Source organism: Hyperolius riggenbachi, chromosome 11, assembly GCF_040937935.1.
Source record: "Hyperolius riggenbachi isolate aHypRig1 chromosome 11, aHypRig1.pri, whole genome shotgun sequence".
NCBI classification, from domain to species: domain Eukaryota; kingdom Metazoa; phylum Chordata; class Amphibia; order Anura; family Hyperoliidae; genus Hyperolius; species Hyperolius riggenbachi.
This window is the reverse complement of record NC_090656.1, coordinates 197,011,828-197,031,075: the sequence shown is the minus strand read 5'-3', so window position 1 is coordinate 197,031,075 and position 19,248 is coordinate 197,011,828. Positions and strand designations below refer to the sequence as shown.

At 45.5% G+C, this 19,248-nt stretch overlaps 1 protein-coding gene across 2 annotated transcripts in view; it reads right to left on the bottom strand.

The window, feature by feature from the left end:
* The window catches only part of LOC137538309 (phosphatidylglycerophosphatase and protein-tyrosine phosphatase 1-like), a 53,448-nt gene extending 34,710 nt beyond the window's left edge, over positions 1 to 18,738 (bottom strand). Inside the window, exons 1-4 of one of the 2 annotated variants that reach the window (XR_011024744.1) lie at positions 18,512 to 18,738; positions 15,025 to 15,105; positions 12,068 to 12,259; positions 11,226 to 11,456 (exon numbers count right to left, since the gene is read on the bottom strand). Coding sequence is in view for 1 of the 2 variants with exons in the window: in XM_068260395.1 (XP_068116496.1) it covers positions 11,313 to 11,456; positions 12,068 to 12,259; positions 15,025 to 15,105; positions 18,512 to 18,664 (570 nt within the window). In the remaining variant the exon portion in view is untranslated. Of the gene's footprint in view, positions 1 to 9,644; positions 11,457 to 12,067; positions 12,260 to 15,024; positions 15,106 to 18,511 lie in introns of those variants that run through there. The other variant, XM_068260395.1, reaches the window with a different exon arrangement.
* Positions 18,739 to 19,248: the final 510 nt, after the last annotated feature.

The window sequence follows — 19,248 nt, the reverse complement described above, 5'->3', positions numbered from 1 at the left end:
AGATTCACTCAAGTCAAAACCATATTCATTTGAACTAGGATCATTCAATGTGATGCAAATAATTCTAAGTTTATGCACATCAAATTTTTGCAAATTATTGCCATCTTTTACATGGACCACTCAAATGCAGTATCTGCGTTTTTGGTAGTGTTTTCAAAACTGCTGCTGCCTGTGAAAATGCTTGGCTAATGTATCTCAATGGGATGGTGCACACCAGCAGTTTGAGGTTTTTAGCTAACAGCAAACGTGGGTCCTGCAGCATTTTTGCGGTTTGCAGAAGCGTTTCTGCCTCAATGTAAGGTATAGGAAAAGCTCAAACTGCTCTAAAAAAACACTACATCAGAGCGGCTTTCCAGGCGTTTTCGTTACAGAAGCTGTTCAGTAACAGCTTTACTGTAACAATTTATGGAATCTGCTACACAAAAACACTCCAAAGAACGCTAGGCATGTTTAGAAATCCTCTTTAAGGGCCCATTCACACTTGAAAGGGCAAAATGCCGGCGATTTTTGCGGGAGTGATTTTTCCGTAATTTCACGCGGAAAAATCACTGGACATTGCAGCGATTTCTCCGCGATCGCGTTTAGCGCTTCTATAGCACTGAAACGCGATTGCTGGGAAATCGCCTGAAAATGGTGCAGGCTACACATTTGCGTTTAGCGATTTTGGGCGATTTGCACAAATCGCCCAAGTAAGAACAAGCCCATAGGGTTTTATTACACTAGTGCTTTCAAAAGCGCTAGCGTTTGAGCATTTTGACGAAATCGACGGCAAAACGCTTAAGTGTGAATGGGCCCTTAACATGCCTAAAATTGCTCTGAAAATCTGCTTCACAAACCTCTAGCGTTTTGCGGATCTGCTAGAGGGTTTTGGTGTGCACTGGCCCTGTCTGGAGATTTCTTTTTGCCACTCCTAAAAATTCATTTGGCATACCCAGAACCACAACATTTCTTACCAGCAGGGGGCAGCGTAGGATATGTATTTTGCTTTCACCTAGTAACAGTAACCCTTGTCACCACCTGACCTGGCATAGCTTATGAAAGGATTAGGTGACAAAAAAAGTGTCCTTTCCTGTCACTGTTCAGGTTTTCAATTTTGCATGAACTTATTCAACATTAATCCAGCTCAAGGCACAAACACAGACAGAAATGCAGCTTCTGTTGACATTTTTCAGATGACGCTAATACCTGGGTACTTCTATTTTTACTTCATGCATTTTTTTAAAAGAATAAATATTTCTATGACACAAATAAAGTGCCTCACCCTGCAAACTTTCCCATTAACCATTTGAGGACCGCAGTGTTAAACCCCCCTAAAGACCAGGCCATGTTTTGGGAAATTGGCCACTGCAGCTTTAAGGTCTAGCTGCAGGGCCGCACAGCACACAAGTGATTCCCCCCTTTTCTCCCCACCTGATCGCCCCCCAGGTGTGTGTTTGTTTTTATTTTTTAATATAAATATTTATTTAAATAATATTTTTTTTACTATTTTTGTTTTTATTTTATAATCCTTACTCCCTCCCCTCGCCAGCCAATCAGCGTGATTGGCTGTCATTCAACCTATGACAGCCGATCACTTCCATAGCAACAGAGCGGACAGCCGTGTCACATGGCTGTCCCCAATACAGCGCTGCTGCATATCGCAGCGCTTTACCAAGTAAAAAGATGGCTTGTCCGGGTCTGTACTAAGCATCTCTAGTACAGACCCGGACAGCCAATGCTACATACTCCTACCTGAATCGCCTGAAGAAGGGGGGTCACGCCCACGAAATGCGTTGTATGTTTGTGGAGTGTATAAATAAATCGTTTGTTGCTTTACTTGAAAAAAGTACTCTTTTCAGTGTCCTTTGGAGTGGCTAGGTTTCCACCTCTACCACATCCGTGTTTTAAAACTTTTATCATATTGTTTTACTCTCTCGGCGCCTCTGTTCACCTGCATTTATGATTTAAACGTAGAACTCATATTAATCAATGGGCTAGTCCAAACCTTTTTCGCAGGTAGAAAAAAAACCCTGCAGGATAATTCTGTACATTTTGTCAGCTTTCTTTATCAATTACATTAGCTGCTGTAAAAAAAACTTTTTCTACATACATACACACATGGGGCTCGATTCACAAAGTGGTGCTAACCCAGTTAGAGACTTTAGGCGTGATAACCATTGCACCACGCTGGTGAAAAGCCCCTTATCATGCATAAACTCAGTTTAGGCATGCTAATAGTTTAGGCATGATAAGTTTAGATCGCAAAGTCCCACGCGCAAAGCAGCACCGTTAAACTCTATGCGACGTTTCGCGCACCAGACTTTGGAAGCGCAAAACTTTTGATCAGCTGTGCACTGCGGTGCTAACCCAGTTGGTGCTATAGCTATCACGCCTAAACTTATCATGCCTAAACTGAGTTTAGGCGTGATGAGGGGCATTTCACCGGAAACAGTAAATTCGGGCGCCTGAGGCTAGTGGACAAATCGGGCGCCGCCATTCACTCCTATAATAAATATCGTTTAATGGGCGCCTGATAGGAAAAAAGGGCGCCGGTGAAAAATAACGTTTTAAAAGCGGCGCCCGGAGACTTAATGTTTTATTACTGCTTCTCATGATTACACATTATTTAATGATTTATACATTTTTAAATATTATTTTTAAACGAAAAACAGTACAATATTTTTTTCCAAACATTATTTTTAAACGAAAAACAGTACATTTTTTTTTTTACATTATTTTTAAACGAAAAAACCAACAGGGGGGTCTTAGGTTTAGGCACCAACAGGGGGGTCTTAGGTTTAGGCACCAACAGGGGGGTCTTAGGTTTAGGCACCAACAGGGGGGTCTTAGGTTTAGGCACCAACAGGGGGGTCTTAGGTTTAGGCACCAACAGGGGGGTCTTAGGTTTAGGAACCAACAGGGGGGGGTCTTAGGTTTAGGCACCAACAGGGGGGGTCTTAGGTTTAGGCACCAACAGGGGGGGTCTTAGGTTTAGGCACCAACAGGGGGGGTCTTAGGTTTAGGCACCAACAGGGGGGGTCTTAGGTTTAGGCACCAACAGGGGGGGGTCTTAGGTTTAGGCACCAAAAGGGGGGGTCTTAGGTTTAGGCACCAACGGGGGGGTCTTAGGTTTAGGCACCAACAGGGGGGTCTTAGGTTTAGGCACCAACAGGGGGGTCTTAGGTTTAGGCACCAACAGGGGGGTCTTAGGTTTAGGCACCAACAGGGGGGTCTAGGGGTTAGGGGTAGGTACAGGGAGGGTTACTTAGTAATTTTTTTTTTTTAACGTTATTATACGTTTCAGTATTTAAACGAAAGATTAACGTTTTTACAATTGCCGATTTAATGCACATTATTTAATGATTTATAACTTTAAAAAACATTAATTTTAAACGAAATACAGTACAATACATTTTTAAACGTTATCCATGCTTATCGTTAAAAACCCAGCGCCCTTTTTTCCCAGCGCCCCTTTTTAACGTACGCCATTTCACCAGCGTACTAACAGTTTACACCGCTTTGTGTATCAGGCCCATGGTGTGCTGAAACTGCATTCAGAAAACCGCTCGCAGAAAACTACAGACAGGTGTGTCCTGTCTAATGCTTCCCAAAGCAGAATCGCGGTGGGAGGAATACAAATACAGGCAGTGGTGCTTTTTTTCCCACTCACCCTGTGTGATTTAACCTATTGTTGGCTGTCGACCAAAAATGCCACGCACCCCGGCTACGTCTTCCCGTGGGAGTGTGCGCGTACTCCCGTGGATATACTGTGACTGCGCTAACTCCAGCTTTGCACCGGGAACTTTTTACGATGCACAGAGACAGACGTCAGGCCACGGGAGGTGCGGTAAGCCTATGTGCGCCTCTCCACTCACACGGAAGGCGTCAATTACAGAATTTATTAAGGGATAAGGTATCTTACAAACAGGGACACATAATCCAGGCTCACCTCCATAATGAGAACACTGAAATAAGATGCACAGCAAAGTCATGTAACAAATTCCACATAAAAAGCACCTTCATCTTATTTAAAGGACACCAGAGCCGAAATGCTCTGATAAAAAGTGAAGGTGCAAGCAAATACTTACCACGCCCCCAGTTCCTCTCCGTCACTCTCTGTTCTCCTCGGTGACCTTGGTGACTGCGTTGTATGTCTGTTCTGCTCCCATGTGGCTGCGCAGTGATGTCACAGGAGGAGAGTTGTGCTCGCTTCCCCCGCTCCTGCGTCCCGACGTCCTGGTGCAGGAGTGGGGGAAAGTGAGCGCGCTCCTGTCCTGTGACATCACTGCGTGGCCTCATGAGAGCAGAACAGATGTAATGCACATGCGCGTTGCAGTATATCCAGGTTAGAGGTCACCTTAGTAGCCGGAGGATACAAGGACTGATCCTAGGAGAACAGAGAGGAACGGGAGGCATGGTAAGTATTTGCTTATCCCACTGCACCTTCACTTCTTACCTTTAAAGTGAATGGGAACCGCGTTTTAAAAAAAAAAAATGAAGCAAGTACTTACCTAAGGAGAGGGAAAGCTCTGGTTCATGTAGAGCCTTCCGTCTCCTCTCTCGGGGCCCTCTATCCTGTGCTGGCTCCCCCCCCCGTTTCAATCCCCAGCCGAAAGGGTATTTGGAAGTCTTCGGGAGCCGTGTCCTCCCGAAGACGTGCAGCTCCATACTGCACAGGCGTGAGTGTGCAAGAGAGCGTGCTTGCGCAGGCGCAGTACAGGGCCACCCTTCTTCAGGAGCACTCGGGCTCCCTGTAGACTTCTGAAGCCTCCATCGGCCGGATAAAGCAGTATTTGACTAATTTAGTCAAACACTACTACCGGGCAAGCCAGCACTGGAACGAGGGGACCAGGAGAGGAGCCGGAAGGCTCTATGGGACCCAGAGCCTTCCCGCTCCTTGGGTAAGTATCTGTCTCATTTTTTTAAAATGTGGTTCCCATTCACTTTCAAGGACCACTACAGCGTAAAAAAGCAAGCAATTAAAAGCTGACAGAACCGACAGAGTTTTTACTACTCCATCTCCTCATGGGGGATTCTCAGGGTTTTCTTTGTTTTCAAAATAATTTCTTGAAATCTTTGCTTTTGAATTAGCGGTAGGGATAATAGTTCCTCATTATTATGTTCGAATGAGTATTTGTGTGCGAGTGTGCAAAGGGGTAATTGATTGACCCCCTCCCCCATCTCGGTCCAGGTAAATAGGGTCATTTTGACTCCCTACCTATTCTAATTAAAGCAAACCTGTGAAGTTTGCTACAGGCTATTCTGGTTATTTATCTCAGGAGGGGGAAGCTTCTGAAATCTAAAGAGGCTTTGCCCATCCTCGTCTGTCAGTCAGTTCTAGCACTGGGACCCCGAAGAATTGCCTCCCTGCACATGTGCACTAACACCTTCCTGTTTAGGTTCCGGTAGATTGAGCCCATGCTGCTGAGCAGGTACAGACAGCTTGCAGCTGTGCAATAACGCTGACCCATTCTGGCTTGCCTTTTTTTGAAGAATGCTGAGCGGGACTTTGCTGGCGCGCCTGCATGAGCTGTCGGCAAACTCTGTTTCAGGGGTCCCAGTGCTGGCCCTGTGGAGGACGACGAGGTAAACTTCTTTAGGATACACTGGCTTCCACCTTCTGAAGCAAGTACCACTTAGGGGCACTTTTTTCCGCTACAGGCAAACTAAGTATAAAATAAAAATGATTAATAAAGAAAACCATTTTTTTTTCACTTGTATACTTTCTTCTGACATCTTCTGTATACTTTTTAAATTTCTTCTGTCTTCAATTATTTTGATGGCAGAGTGTTCTCCCCCTGACCACTGCCACACCTGTGCTGGGCACCCCCAGCACATCCCAGTCCCCCCTACACCTCATCGCTGACACCATCCGGACCATCAACACACCGTCACTTCCCACCGCACTACAGTATACCGAGTCCCAGTAAAGACATCTCTCTCACAGAGACTCCCCAGTGGTCCACTGATTGAACTAATAAGAATCCTCCCTGAGGACCAATGGAAGCCTTGGTAGCAGAAAAAAAAAGCTTTTTGATGGATTCCTGTTGGAGCTTTTAAAGTACAAGAAGCCAGGTGCATAACTACAGGGTAGCCTCCCCAGCGATTGAGGTGTAGGGGGCCCCCCCGACTACTAACCGTTCCTCCCACCAGTACTGCAGATCAGCTGTTTTTGTAGCCGCCCGTTACGGGTGTGATGATCCGGATAGTCACACTTGTTATAAGAAGCTTGCAAGATGGGCCCCCAGGCTGTGAGGGTCACTTGGGTAGTGGCTGGATAGTGTAATGGTTAAAGGATACCTTAGCGCACAACTAAATTTAAAAATGCTCCATCCCCCTCCATTGCTGCCTACTGACCTCCCCTCAACTTGCTTCCTGGTTGGGAGGGTCGGTGCGGACTGCACAGGTGCTGCCCGGCAGTCGTGTGGCCAGGAGCGTACTGCACACTATATAGTTGCGTGCTAAGGTATCCTTTAGGGGCTCTGCCTCTGATACAGGAGACCTGGGTTCGAATCTCAGCTTTTCCTGTTCAGTAAGCCGGCACCTTTTCAGTAGGAGACCTTGGGAAAGACTCCCCAACACTGCTACTGCCTACAGAGCGCACCCTAGTGGGCACTTCGAGTCCGCCAGCAGTGATGGGCTTCCGAATAGCTACCTACTCAGAAGCGAAAAGTTAATTACAGCACCTGAGGGGGTGGGTGAGGGAGGGTTAACTCCTGCTGCGGTCGGCTTGAATGCGCTCCAATCTCATCCCATGTTGTGTTTCAAGTTGCGTTTACGTCACTACCACGCTTCCTCCATCAACCCAGAAGGAGGGAGCGTGGTAGTGTGGATAGTGTAATGGTTAAAGGATACCTTAGCACACTTCTAAATGTAAAATGTGGTGGGGGGCAGGCATGTGTAGTGGTCTCTCCTCATGCCTAAATCTTCCCCCATTCTGCTCCATTCCCCCTCCATTGCTGCCTACTGCTGAACCCCCCTAACTTGCTTCCAGGTCGGAAGGGTCGGCGCGGACTGCACAGGTGCTGCCCAGCGGCCGGGAGCGTTCTGCATTCAAGCAGACGGCAGCATGGGTAAGTTAAGCCTCCCTCACCCACCCTCTCCGGTGCTGTAATTAACTTTTCGCTTTCGAGTAGTTAGGAGTAGGTAGCTACTCGGAAGCCCATCACTATCCACCAGGAGAAAAGCGCAATATAAATCTTCAGTGTCTGATCAAGGGAAGGGTTGTGAACATTAAGCGGCCCCATTAAAGTCTTGCTGGGGGGCCCTGTGATTTGTAGTTACGTCCCTGCAGGAAGCCCTGTACCTTACCATAGAAGCTCTACCAGGAACCCATAATAAGGCATTGTTGAATCTGCTTCCACTGCTCTTCGCCTTCTCACAGCCTGAGCTGCTGTCTCTTCCCCGATATCAGTCGCCGGCTCCCGATGGGCAGTGCTGGAGTGTATTGCTGCAGTTCACAGCTCAGTGCATTTCAGAGCTCAGGCACAGCCCTTTCTTCATTAGCAGGAGAGGATATAAGCATAATAAGGCTTCATTACTGCAGCTTGGAAGATTGCAGTCCATTGGGACTGACAGTAGAACACTATTGCTTATCCTAGAAACAAGATTTAATCATCCATAGGATCCCGCCACTGCTTTCCATATTTTTCCTATCTCTTGATATACCATTTATATCTTGCGCTCTCACACTTACAAACACGACAAAGTGGGGCTTTAAATGAACAGATATTCGTCTTTTAATTCTTCATATCAAAAGGTCTTCACAGTTGCGGACACACAGGTAAACACAATTTCCAGAACTCCAAATTACAACCAAACCGACTGCCTGACACGTGTTTCACGATCAAAAAATCGCTTCTTCAGAGGCATACATTATACATGTACATCACATGTGAGTCCAAATAGAGACCACAGACCGCAATCTGTAGGAGTATGAAGACCACACCAAGTGGAAAACGTCCAGAGATCACCACCATCAACGCTGATGCGGAGGTGTCGCATCAGCGTTGATGGTGGTGATCTCTGGACGTTGTCCACTTGGTGTGGTCTTCATACTCCTACAGATTGCGGTCTGTGGTCTCTATTTGGACTCACATGTGATGTACATGTATACTGTATGCCTCTGAAGAAGCGATTTTTGATCGTGAAACACGTGTCAGGCAGTCGGCTTGGTTGTAATTTGGAGTTCTGGAAATTGTGTTTACCTGTGTGTCCGCAACTGTGAAGACCTTTTGATATGAAGAATTAAAAGACGAATATCTGTTCATTTAAAGCCCCACTTTGTCGTGTTTGTAAATTTGATATCAAATTAGGGGTGGAACTGTACTGTTGAGTTTTATCTGTAACGTGCTGCATTGCGCTCACACGCCTAATCCCTGGTTAGCTATAGGTGCTCATGCATCTCCGCTTCCACACCTTCTACACTCCCCAAATGTTCACCCCCCCCCCCCCCCCCCCACTACCTTTGTGCAAAATTGCATCCCCCGAGCCCTGCTGGTTCTCAAGAGATTACAAAAGCTAAATTTGGGGAGTGCAGGAGGTGTGTAAGCCGGGATATTTGGGGTGTTTAGCACGGCAGCACAATCAAACAGGAACCGTGGCCGCACAAGCTCCTACTACGCATGTGGGGCAGCGCAGTAGGAGTCTACAGGCAGCACAACACCTATCCTACTCCCTCCCCCCACAGAGAACCCCTAAAGATAATAATAGCGGACAGCTTTTGCTTTGTCATACACTGATAGAGGTGTTGCAAACTAGGTAACAAAACACTATTTCCCCGATATTAATCAGTCACCTGGTTTACCACATTGCATCACTACATATCCAACTATATTTCCACTTCATATCAGAAAAATAGATTGTATATCAATAATTACAGTATAGATCAAGAATTATATTATTTATTTAAAAAGATGTCCAAGAACTAAAATATATAACTTGTAAAACCGTGTGTTGTAAAAGAACAATATTCAAAGTATTACGCAGCGGACGGAACATAAGAAATAATTTTGCAATCTTAAATAAGGGCCCCTTTCCACTAGCGGCGAATGCGATGCTGAATCGCAAATCGCTAGCGAATTTTAAATTGCTAGGGTTTGCTTAATAATGTAGGAATCGCGGTAGGCGATTTCCACTACCGCAATTCGATTTTTACCTAAGCGCAATCACGCTGCGGAACGATTTTTACTGCGTTTTTGCTATGCCATGCATTGCATAGCAAAATCGCAATCGCATAAAAAAAATGAAGGACTTGCTGAATCGCAATCACTAGCGTTTAGCGCAAGCGATTGCTAGTGGAAAAGGGCCCTAAAGGACTACTATCAGGAAAAATTTAAAAATGCATGTGTATGCATATAAATAAATTGCACAGTTGCATAATGAGAAGAACACAGGCCAGGCACCATCTCCTCTGCTGCATTTTTATCGTTCAGATGCGACAATCCTCACAGGTTGATACAAAACGTCTTGTGCATACAAAACATCAAAACTGTGCATAGGTGGGAAAGACGTGCGACTCTAGAGAGGCAGATGGGCACAACAGCCGTTTCGCAAGCAAGCGCGTAACCAAGCACCTTTTGGGTGCGAAACGGCTGTTGTGCCCATCTGCCTCTCTAGAGACCCACCTCTTTCCACCTATACACCGTTTTGATGTTCTGTACGCACAAGACGTTTTGTATCGACCTGTCGTGAGGACGGTCGCATCTGAACAATAAAACAAGCAGCAGAGAAGATATTGCAGGACGAGAAGAACACAGGCCAGGCACTATTTCTCTTCCTTCATTTTTAATTTGCCGACGTCTTGTATGCAGCTGCCTGCCCCGGAGGGTGAAGATAGAGGAGAATGACAACTGTTTTGCTGTGTTGTGGTATTGTTATGCTGGGAATACACAATGAGATTTTTCAGCAGATTTACTGCCCGATCGTTTTTCTGATCGATTTCCATTCACGTTTATGAGAAATCGCTCAGAAAATGATCAATAATCAGATCGGACCTGTCATCTTGCTTGTGTACAGACTGAAATGTACATTTATATGTCACAGCGCACATATGAAAGTCCAACATGAGCATCAGACCCAGACTTTATAAGTCCGGCGTATTCACTTGATATACTGCTATAGTCCGTGATGCAGATGGCCTTTACAGTGTGTACCCTCACCACACCCTCAAGATGGGACACTCACCGCTAGATATTGACTCTCTATCAGATCGAGTCTTCAGCGCTTTCAGGGAAATTAAGGCCTCCCTCTGACTATCACCACAGGTCCTCTTCAATGCTCAAATGCAGCTTCATACCAAAAAGCACCTCAAAACAAACCAATAGGCTCCATAGCGTAAAACCGTGCACCCTATTTATTAAAGGTTACAGTAAAACACTCACATGCTGATGTTATGTAATAGCGATGAGTTTTTACAGGCTCAACCGCGATCGTAAGCCGCCTGGCAGGCCCTCAACTGCGCCGTCTCGCTGGGCTCCGGTTGACACGCACCATGTGCACGCCTCCTGGCCCTACCGGTTTCGTCACTTCATGTGACTCATCAGGGGAATCGCACACGAGGTGAATACGTCGGACTTATAAAGTCTGGGTCTGAGGCGCATGTTGGACTTTCATATGTGCGCTGTGACAGATAATATAGTACTTTGAATTTCTTGGATTAGTGCACCACCAATTGTGACACCTTATAATTTTTAGCGCAGTGTTTTATGTATATTGTATTGAAATGTACATTTGTGCAGGAGTAAGACTCACTATAAATAACATTTTTCCCATGTCGCTGTCACTTACAATAGATTGTAAAACCCATACAGATCTGACAGGTTTTGGAGTAGCCCATCTCCTTATAGTAGATACACCGTTTTCTTTATTTTAAAAAGCACTAAGTTAATGGCAGTCGCTGAGTCCAACTGCCGAAATAATGTGCAAGTGAGTTAGGAGGCTGACTGACCCATTAAAAGGGCCTTTCCCTGGAGTGCTTTTGTAAAGAGTAAAGGTAATACTGAAAATACCCCATGAGTAGATAGATTAGTCCAAAATCTGTTGGATCTGTTAGCTTTTTACTATCTACTGTAAAAGACAAACTTAGGAAAATGTAATTTATGCTGCATTGTACTCTGGGAGAAATATACTTCTTATATATGTGTATTTTCAAATGAAGCCATTTTTTGCAACAGTGTTCCTTTAACTGTTAGTGAGGCAACCAATAAGAATTCATTTTCAGTGATCTTATGACAGTAAAATCACACCTGATTGGATAAGCTGGCTTGATGTACATTACAATGTCTCACTAAATACGCCACACAGAGAAGAAAGATAAATTGTCCTAGCTTATGTCACCCTCCGCTGCCTGGGTATTCTGGGTTCGCTACGCGGAGGTAAAACTTGTCCAGGATTTCGTGTTGTCTGCTGCGGATCAGGATATGCGGCCGGATATTAGCCATGAAGGCGATGGCATCATCTGGCTTCCACTTGTGTCTCTGTCAGGAAAGGCACAAAGAGATAAGACAAAACTAATAGAATAGGTGCAAATCACGATAAGATCGCAGCGCATTTGCAATCACGATTTGTAGTGGAAAAAGGCTCTATAGGCCTTGTACTGTCATGAATAAAATTGCTTTTTTTTTTTTTTTTTTTACAAGATTATTTTATAAATGATTTAGTCAGTGTTTGCCCATTGTAAAAATCTTTCCTCACCCTCATTTACATTCTGGCATTTATCACATGGTGACATCTTTACTGCTGGCAGGTGCATCACTGCAGAAGGTTTGTTTTTGAAAGTAATGTCTGGTCTCCCAGAATGCTCTGGGAGTAAAATTCCACAAAGCTATACAAATCTAGTCTTAACATTGCTGGGAGGGCAGAGCTACATACTAATATATCTCATCCACCTCTCCTCCCGCTTCTCCAGCCCAATTCCCCCCGTCTGTCCCCTCACTGGCTGCCAGTTACACAAAGGATACAATTTAAAATCGTTAAGGCCCATACACACGTCTGATTTTTTTTAAACGACCCGTCGTTCAGTCGTCCGAACGTCAAATCGGGCGTGTGTACATACCCCAAATTCAGCCTAAAGCTTTGTTGCCCTCACCTCTATTAAGTAGGCAGCTACCATGGTGGCACTGCGGGATCGTCCAGCCTTGCAGTGGATGTAAACACCGTGACCCTTTTCCCGATGTCTGTGAACAAACTCCACCCCTTTCTGTAAATTCTCCAGTGAAGGGACTCCGGTGAAGTCAACAGTGCTGAGCCTCAGCTGCTCCACCCCCAGCGCTTGCCACTGCTGTACAAAGACAAGGACACAGGTTAAGGCTGCATTTCCACTTGTGCGGTGCGAATCGCCGCGGTAAAAAAAAAAATCGCATGCGGATGCGAATTTCGCATGCGGGTCTATACGAATTTTCATGCGAATTCGCATGCGAATTCGTATGGATGACGATGTATGCGAATTTAACCATGGCAGTGCTGGTGTGCTTTTCCATTGTTTCTATGCGAATTCGCATGAAAATTCGCATGCCCAAACCTCATGCGAATTTCCTATTAAATACATTGTATGCGATTCGCATAGCGGTATGCGGTATGCGAATTCTGATGGCTCTGCCATGCGAATTTTTTCTGCACAGAAAAACGCAAAGGAATCCTGACAAGTGGAAACAGTCCCATTCACTTGTATTGCTATGCGAATTTTCATGCGAAAAACGCATGCAAAATCGCTATAGTGGAAATGAGCCCTAAGTCAATCATCAACCAGTTCAGGTCATGTCATAGATAGGCAACAGCTGTATCTGTACACCAAGCAGATCTGTATTATCTACTCTTATCTGCAGTGCAACGCCTAGTCTGCACCATCCCTTCCAACTAGGGATAGTCAATGGGAGGCAAATAATTCTGAATTCAAGCAGATTTTATGCAGAGATAAGAGCAGTCAAATGCGCAATTTTCGCATAAAATTAGAATGTGCTTTGCAAAAAATATGCAAATGAAAACTTAACTTGAATTATCTGCATGCCATTGACCATTCCTGCTTCCAACAACTATACTAGGAGACAGCAGCCAATTGGAAGAGTCTTAAGGCTCATACACACAGACTATAGTCTTTGGAAAATGAAAGATCACAGACCAATCTTACCCCCTTCCATGTAGTATGAGAGCCATACCTTCACAGTCTTTTCTATGGAGCTGAACTCCCCATCAGAAAAAAATCTTTGCAAGATGCTGCACACACAGATGCTGTACAGACACATACGATCAGTATCTGCAAAAGATCTGTTCCTGCCAAAAATCCATTCATGCAAATTGCAATGATAGTCTATGAGATCTGCAGATCATCATACATACATGATTTAACTGACATCCATCTGCAGATCAGACAATCATCTGCAGATCTGAAAATCCATCCTGGTGGATCTGATCTGCAGATGAATGTCAGTTAAATCATGTGTGTATGAGGATCTGCAGATCTCATAGACTATCATTGCAATTTGCAGGAATGGATTTTTGGCAGGAACAGATCTTTTGCAGATACTGATCTTTTGTCTATACAGCATCTGTGTGTGCAGCATCTTGCAAAGATTTCCGTCTGATGGGGAGTTCAGCTCCATAGAAAAGACTGTGTAGAGTATGGCTCTCATACTACATGAAGGGTGGTAAGATTGGTCTGTGATCTTTCATTTTCCAAAGACTATAGTCTGATGTGTGTATGTGGCCTCATGCTGCGCACACATTTGCGATAACGATCGCTCGTCCGACAATTGCATAAAGTTCTTTCCGTCGCGATCAGAAGCGATCGTTAAGGAGAGCGAGGAAAGTGCAATCATTGCACAAGCGAATTTTCCAACAAGTTGGATCCTATCGCGCGATCATCGCTGTTAAAGAAAGGTGTGTACAGCAATCGTGCGGGAACGATCGTTACAGAATGTAGTGCGCAGCTGCGCATATAGCTGAAACTTACTTATTTCCGGTGTATTGTGTTTGGTAACGATCGTTCTGTGAGAATTTTGAAAAAAAAAAAAAAACAAACCCATCAATCTTGCTGTTCATCCACATGTTTTGTAAAACATTAATTACGTCATATCCGTGTGCGCACGCAACCATTCTTCACTGATCGTTCGTTTCTGCAATAACAATTGCTGCGCTACATTCTCACCTTGGTTTTGTCCCCTTCGTGCCTCATTTTGTCCCCTCTGTGCCTCCGTGGCTCGTTTGGTCCCCTCTGTGCCTCGTTTTGTCCTCTCAGTACCTCCATTTTGTCCACTAAGCCTCATTCCACCCCCCCCCCTTGTTCCTCGGTTCGCTCCCCTTCCTACTCCAAGCAGTAGGGCTGGACTCGCCTTTTAGCCTGCATCCAGCACTGCTGATCTAGCCACACAGCCTCCTGCAGCCTCTAGCGTGCAGCACCGCTTCACTCCCTATTTGTAATGTGATATACAGGAACCTGTAGGTCACATACCATACAGGAAGTGAAGCGATACAAGCTGGCAGTGGCAGGTGACGGAGAGAGGACAACGGACAGCGTTGGACTCGGTTTGGAGGCGAGTCCAACACTGCTGCCGCTGGAGACATGCGCCAAGCCTTGGGGGGGAAATTTGAAGCCGCTTCTTCAAACATCCCCTATGCGGAAGTGACGTCATTGCGACCGGATCGGACCCTTCGTATCGGCCGGTCATTCGTAAGTCGGACGTTCATAAGTCGGGGACTACCTGTAATTCAAACACACTGGGTCTGCCCAGCAAAACTTTAAATAAAGCATACTACTCTTAAAAATGAAGGCTCTAGCTACGTTACAAACAGCGTTATGAGGTGTAAAAAAACATCTTGACCTCAATGGACGTATGTCTTTTTTCAACCAAACTATGCACCTATAATTAGGTAGTGATGCGCTTGCAGATCGGCGGAGCTCTAGTGTCGTGTCACACTACAAGGGTGTTCCTACAAGAGCCATTGTTTAAAATCGCAATATTTTTCGAGCCATTTTTCTTGGAAAAGCGATATTGCAGTCGCTAAGCAATTGCGATATGTAGTGTGAAGTAAGCCTGAGTCAGATGTTACCTGAAAAGAGTGGCACAACAGTCGAGTCTCATATTCCTCATTCATGGTAATGACCCCGCGTACGTTCTCCTCCTCAATTAACTGCAATAAACACACCAGTAAAGATTATACATTTCTCCTGTGGTCAAAAAAACAGTATAAAGCATGAAGCAGGATCTGCTAATCAAGACCTAAGAACAAGACTATGTCACTTCCTCTTCCTGTTTCATTCTACAAAGGAATGAGAAATGGCACACAATCCTGTGCTGGTCATTGTGCTGCCCCCAAAAAACTGTAAGGCATTTGTTTCCGTCTTTTTCCATGCTGAGAATCTTTCCCTCGCTGCTTTTGGGCACCCACTGGAAATAAGCCCTTATTGGATAGGATGATCAATATTTCCAAGTTTATGAAGGATTACTGGTATGTAAATTTTGTATGCAAATGTATGCAGCTTGAAAATGGACCAATCAAGTCCTACCAAGGTTTAAATTGATTGTTCCTTTTTTAAAGAGGGCAAAAAAAATTAAAAAATAAAATAAAATAAAAAAAAGACAGCTTAGTTTACCAGGGGCTTATTCCAGGCCCCTGCAGTTGTGTGGTGCCCCCGCCATTATTTCGTGACCTTGCAGCCAGCCACATTGCCTCCGCCTCAAGGCTGGGCAGTTGCACGCAATAGCGCATGCCAACTGATTGGGCCCCAGAACAGTAACAATTTTAACATACGGTGCAATGCACAGAACAGTGCGGTGCATAAGAGCGCACTGTGGAGGCCCAGTGCCACACATAAAGCTGACCAGAGGATCGCACTGTGATGGCGCCGGCACAGGACAACTGCAGGGGGCTGGAAGAAGGCATACATTTGAAATTGGTGCTGGTAGACTTGGGTGCAGGATACAGCCTGATCCTGCTTCTGCACAAGTCCAGGCCGTATTAATTACTATTCCCCCTCCAGGCCGCCATGGATAGTGGGGGAATGATGTAATTCGGCTTCCAGCGATTGCTGGAGGCCAAATTATTGTGTTTTTTAAGCAACCTCGGCTCTGTCTTCTGATGGTGCCAACGTTACTCACTGAGCACCGCTATAGATGTGATTCCTATTATAGTCTACGGTGGCGCAGTCTGCGCCCAAATCTAGCAGCGCCGAAAAGCACTGCTCCAGGAAGAAGACCCAAGTAAGTTAAACTGCCCTATTGTATTTAGAGCAGTGTTTCTCAACATTTTATTGGTGTGTACCCTGTACTCACCAAGTACCCCCTAGCATAGTAAACATCACAAGTCCCCCTTGACAAATATATATTTAATCGTAGTGCATGATAATTGGTTCTAAACAAATTCCAAGCATTTACTATGGCTTTTAATTAGCTAAAATACTAATTGGGTGTTTTAAATAAGCTTTATCATTTCCTAAGGGCCCTTTTCCACTAGAGCGATTGTGATTGCTGAATCGCAAAATCGCAAATCGCTAGTGATTTTTAAAATCGCTAGAGTTGTTACTTTATCATAGAAATCATGAGAAGTATTTTCCACTACAGTGATTCGATTTGGAAATCGCTAATCGCAATCGCTTGCTGGAGCGATTTTTACAATGATAATGCAATGCAAATGAAAATCACAAATCGCAATCGCAAAACAGAATTAATGAAAAATCGCAATCGCTGGCGTTTGTGATTGCGATTGCTAGTGGAAAAGGGCCCTAAACTCTAAAATTTTGTATCCTTGGTTATATTAAAGAGGATCTGTAACATCAAAAGATCCCCTGGGGGGTACTCACCTCGGGTGGGGGAAGCCTCCGGATCCTAATGAGGCTTCCCACGCTGTCCTCTGTCCCACGGGGGTCTCGCTGCAGCCCTCCGTACAAGATGACGTCATTATTTACCTTCCCGGCTCCTGCGCAGGCGCTCTGACGGCTGTCGGCTCCGAACTACACGGAAATACCCGATCGCCGTCGGGTCTGCTCTACTGCGCAGGCGCAAGTTTCCGGCGCCTGCGAAGTAGAGCGGACCCGACTGAGATCAGGTATTTCCGTGTAGTTTGAAGCGGAAAGCAGCCACAGCGCCCCCGCTGGAGCCAGCAAAGGTAAATATTGATTTTACAGTCAGGCCTGTCGCCGGCTGTTCGGAGGGCTGCAGCGAGACCCCCGTGGGACAGAGGACGGCGTGGGAAGCCTCATTAGGATCCCGAGGCTTCCCCCACCCGAGGTGAGTACCCCCCAGGGGATCTTTTTGAGGTTACAGAGTCTCTTTAAGCCAGAGTGCCCCCTGGAACCATCAGACGTACCCCCTGGGGTACACGTACCACACCTTGAGAACCTAGGATTTAGAGCACTGCGCAGGAGCAGCAACAGGCCCCCTTATCCCATTGACGAGAGTACGCTGCACATATATTCATACCTCCCAAGTTTTTAAGATGAAAAAGAGGGACATGTAAGCCACGCCCTTTCCACACCCCTGATCACGCCCCGTTACACCCCTAGTCACGCATGCCATAAAGATTTCATAAGAAAAATGTGTTTTATAATTCAAACCACACTGGTCCTTTCTATCCTGGTTCATTTTCCTTCATTTAACATTTTAAAATTAGTAATGGTACTTATCCGTTAGCCGGGCGCATCCGGCAGGTGGCGCTAATTACTATTCCCCCTCCAGGCCGACATGGATAGTAGGGAAAGATGTAAATCGGGTGGAGTTTTGTCGCCAACTAGAGGATGCGCCCGGCTAACGGATAAGTACCTTAGTAATATATCAATTTAAAGGATGGGAATAACTTTTAGAGTCAAACATTTTTTTAGTAGAGAAATATATATATTTACATAGAAAGAGGGACAAAGTCCTGAAAGAGGAACAAATGAGGAGGAAAGAGGGACAGGGCTTCCAAAGAGGGACTGACCCTCCGAAAGAGGGACAGTAGGGAGCTATGTATATTTGCAATCAGAATTTACATAATCCTGCATGAACTCGAAAAAATTTGCATCTCATCAATCATCCCTATTATTGGCAGGGCTGTGGAGTCGGTACAAAAATCTTCTGACTCCAACTCCTCAGTTTATGAAACCACGACTCCAACTCCGGGTACCCAAAATTGCTCAGACTCCGACTCCTCAACTCCGACTCCTTAGTCTAATACTTAACAGGGCTGTGGATTTTGTACAAAAATCATCCGACTCCTCAGTTTATGAAATCAACGACTCCGACTCCAAGTGCCCAAAATTGCCCCAACTCCGACTCCACAGCCCTGATTATTGGAAGGGGGCATAGCTGTCACCACTATTTCTCTCCAAATTCTAACAGTTGGTAGGGGAGGGGGTTGGGAGAGGCAAATGCTGTTCTCAGATCCCCATAGTTGTGCATGTTGGTGGTCTGGGGAGGTATAGGTAGATTACTTGATGTAGTGCAAGGATTATATATTACAATAAATAAATTAATAAAAAGTAGTGCAGCCAGTTTTTGTTGAAGCTACGCTTTTCACATGCTGGACAATGACAGAATAACGTCTACACTTTTGCACATGCCTTGCTACTCATTCCCCGGAAGGGCAATGCCCCGAGGATGACGGTCTCATCGATTCTGTCGTACCACTTCCGCCTGGATACCCGCTCCATCATCACATTGAACAGCAAGGTCGGGTAGAATAGCACACGAGACGCTACTGACAGCAGCGGCATGATGCCACAACATGTTATCCGCTGCAGCTGCTAGTGCTACGGTCATAATGAAGAAGGGCGCTTCCGCCCTCAACTGCCCGTGACGTCAGTGGTGAAAGGAAATTAGGCAGCACCATGTTTGATAAGGGCACAGCGACTGAGATAAAGCTGAAGTTTACTGGAAATGACCATCGTATTTGTGGCTGGTTTACCAATGATGCATTTTCCAGCTTTATGGAATAAAACTGAAGCACAATGGGATTTTAGCATACGGTTTTAGCATCAGGTGCCCCCCCCCCCCCCCCCCCAGCATTGAGTAGATAGCCTCAGGCGCCCCCCAGCATTAGATAGAAAACCTCAGGTAGGTAGGTAGCCTCAGGTGCCTCCAGCAATAGGTAGGTAACTTCTGGTACTCCCCAGTATTGGGTAGGTAGTCTCAGGTCCTCCCCAGCATTAAGTAGATAGCCTCAGGTGTCCCCCAGTTTAAGGAAGGTAGCCAGAGGCACCCGGGTAATAGGCACAGCGATAGGCACCTATGCTAATAGCCACAATTAGCAGACATTATGGATAATTTTGGCATCGGTGCTTGCGCCCGCCATTTTTGT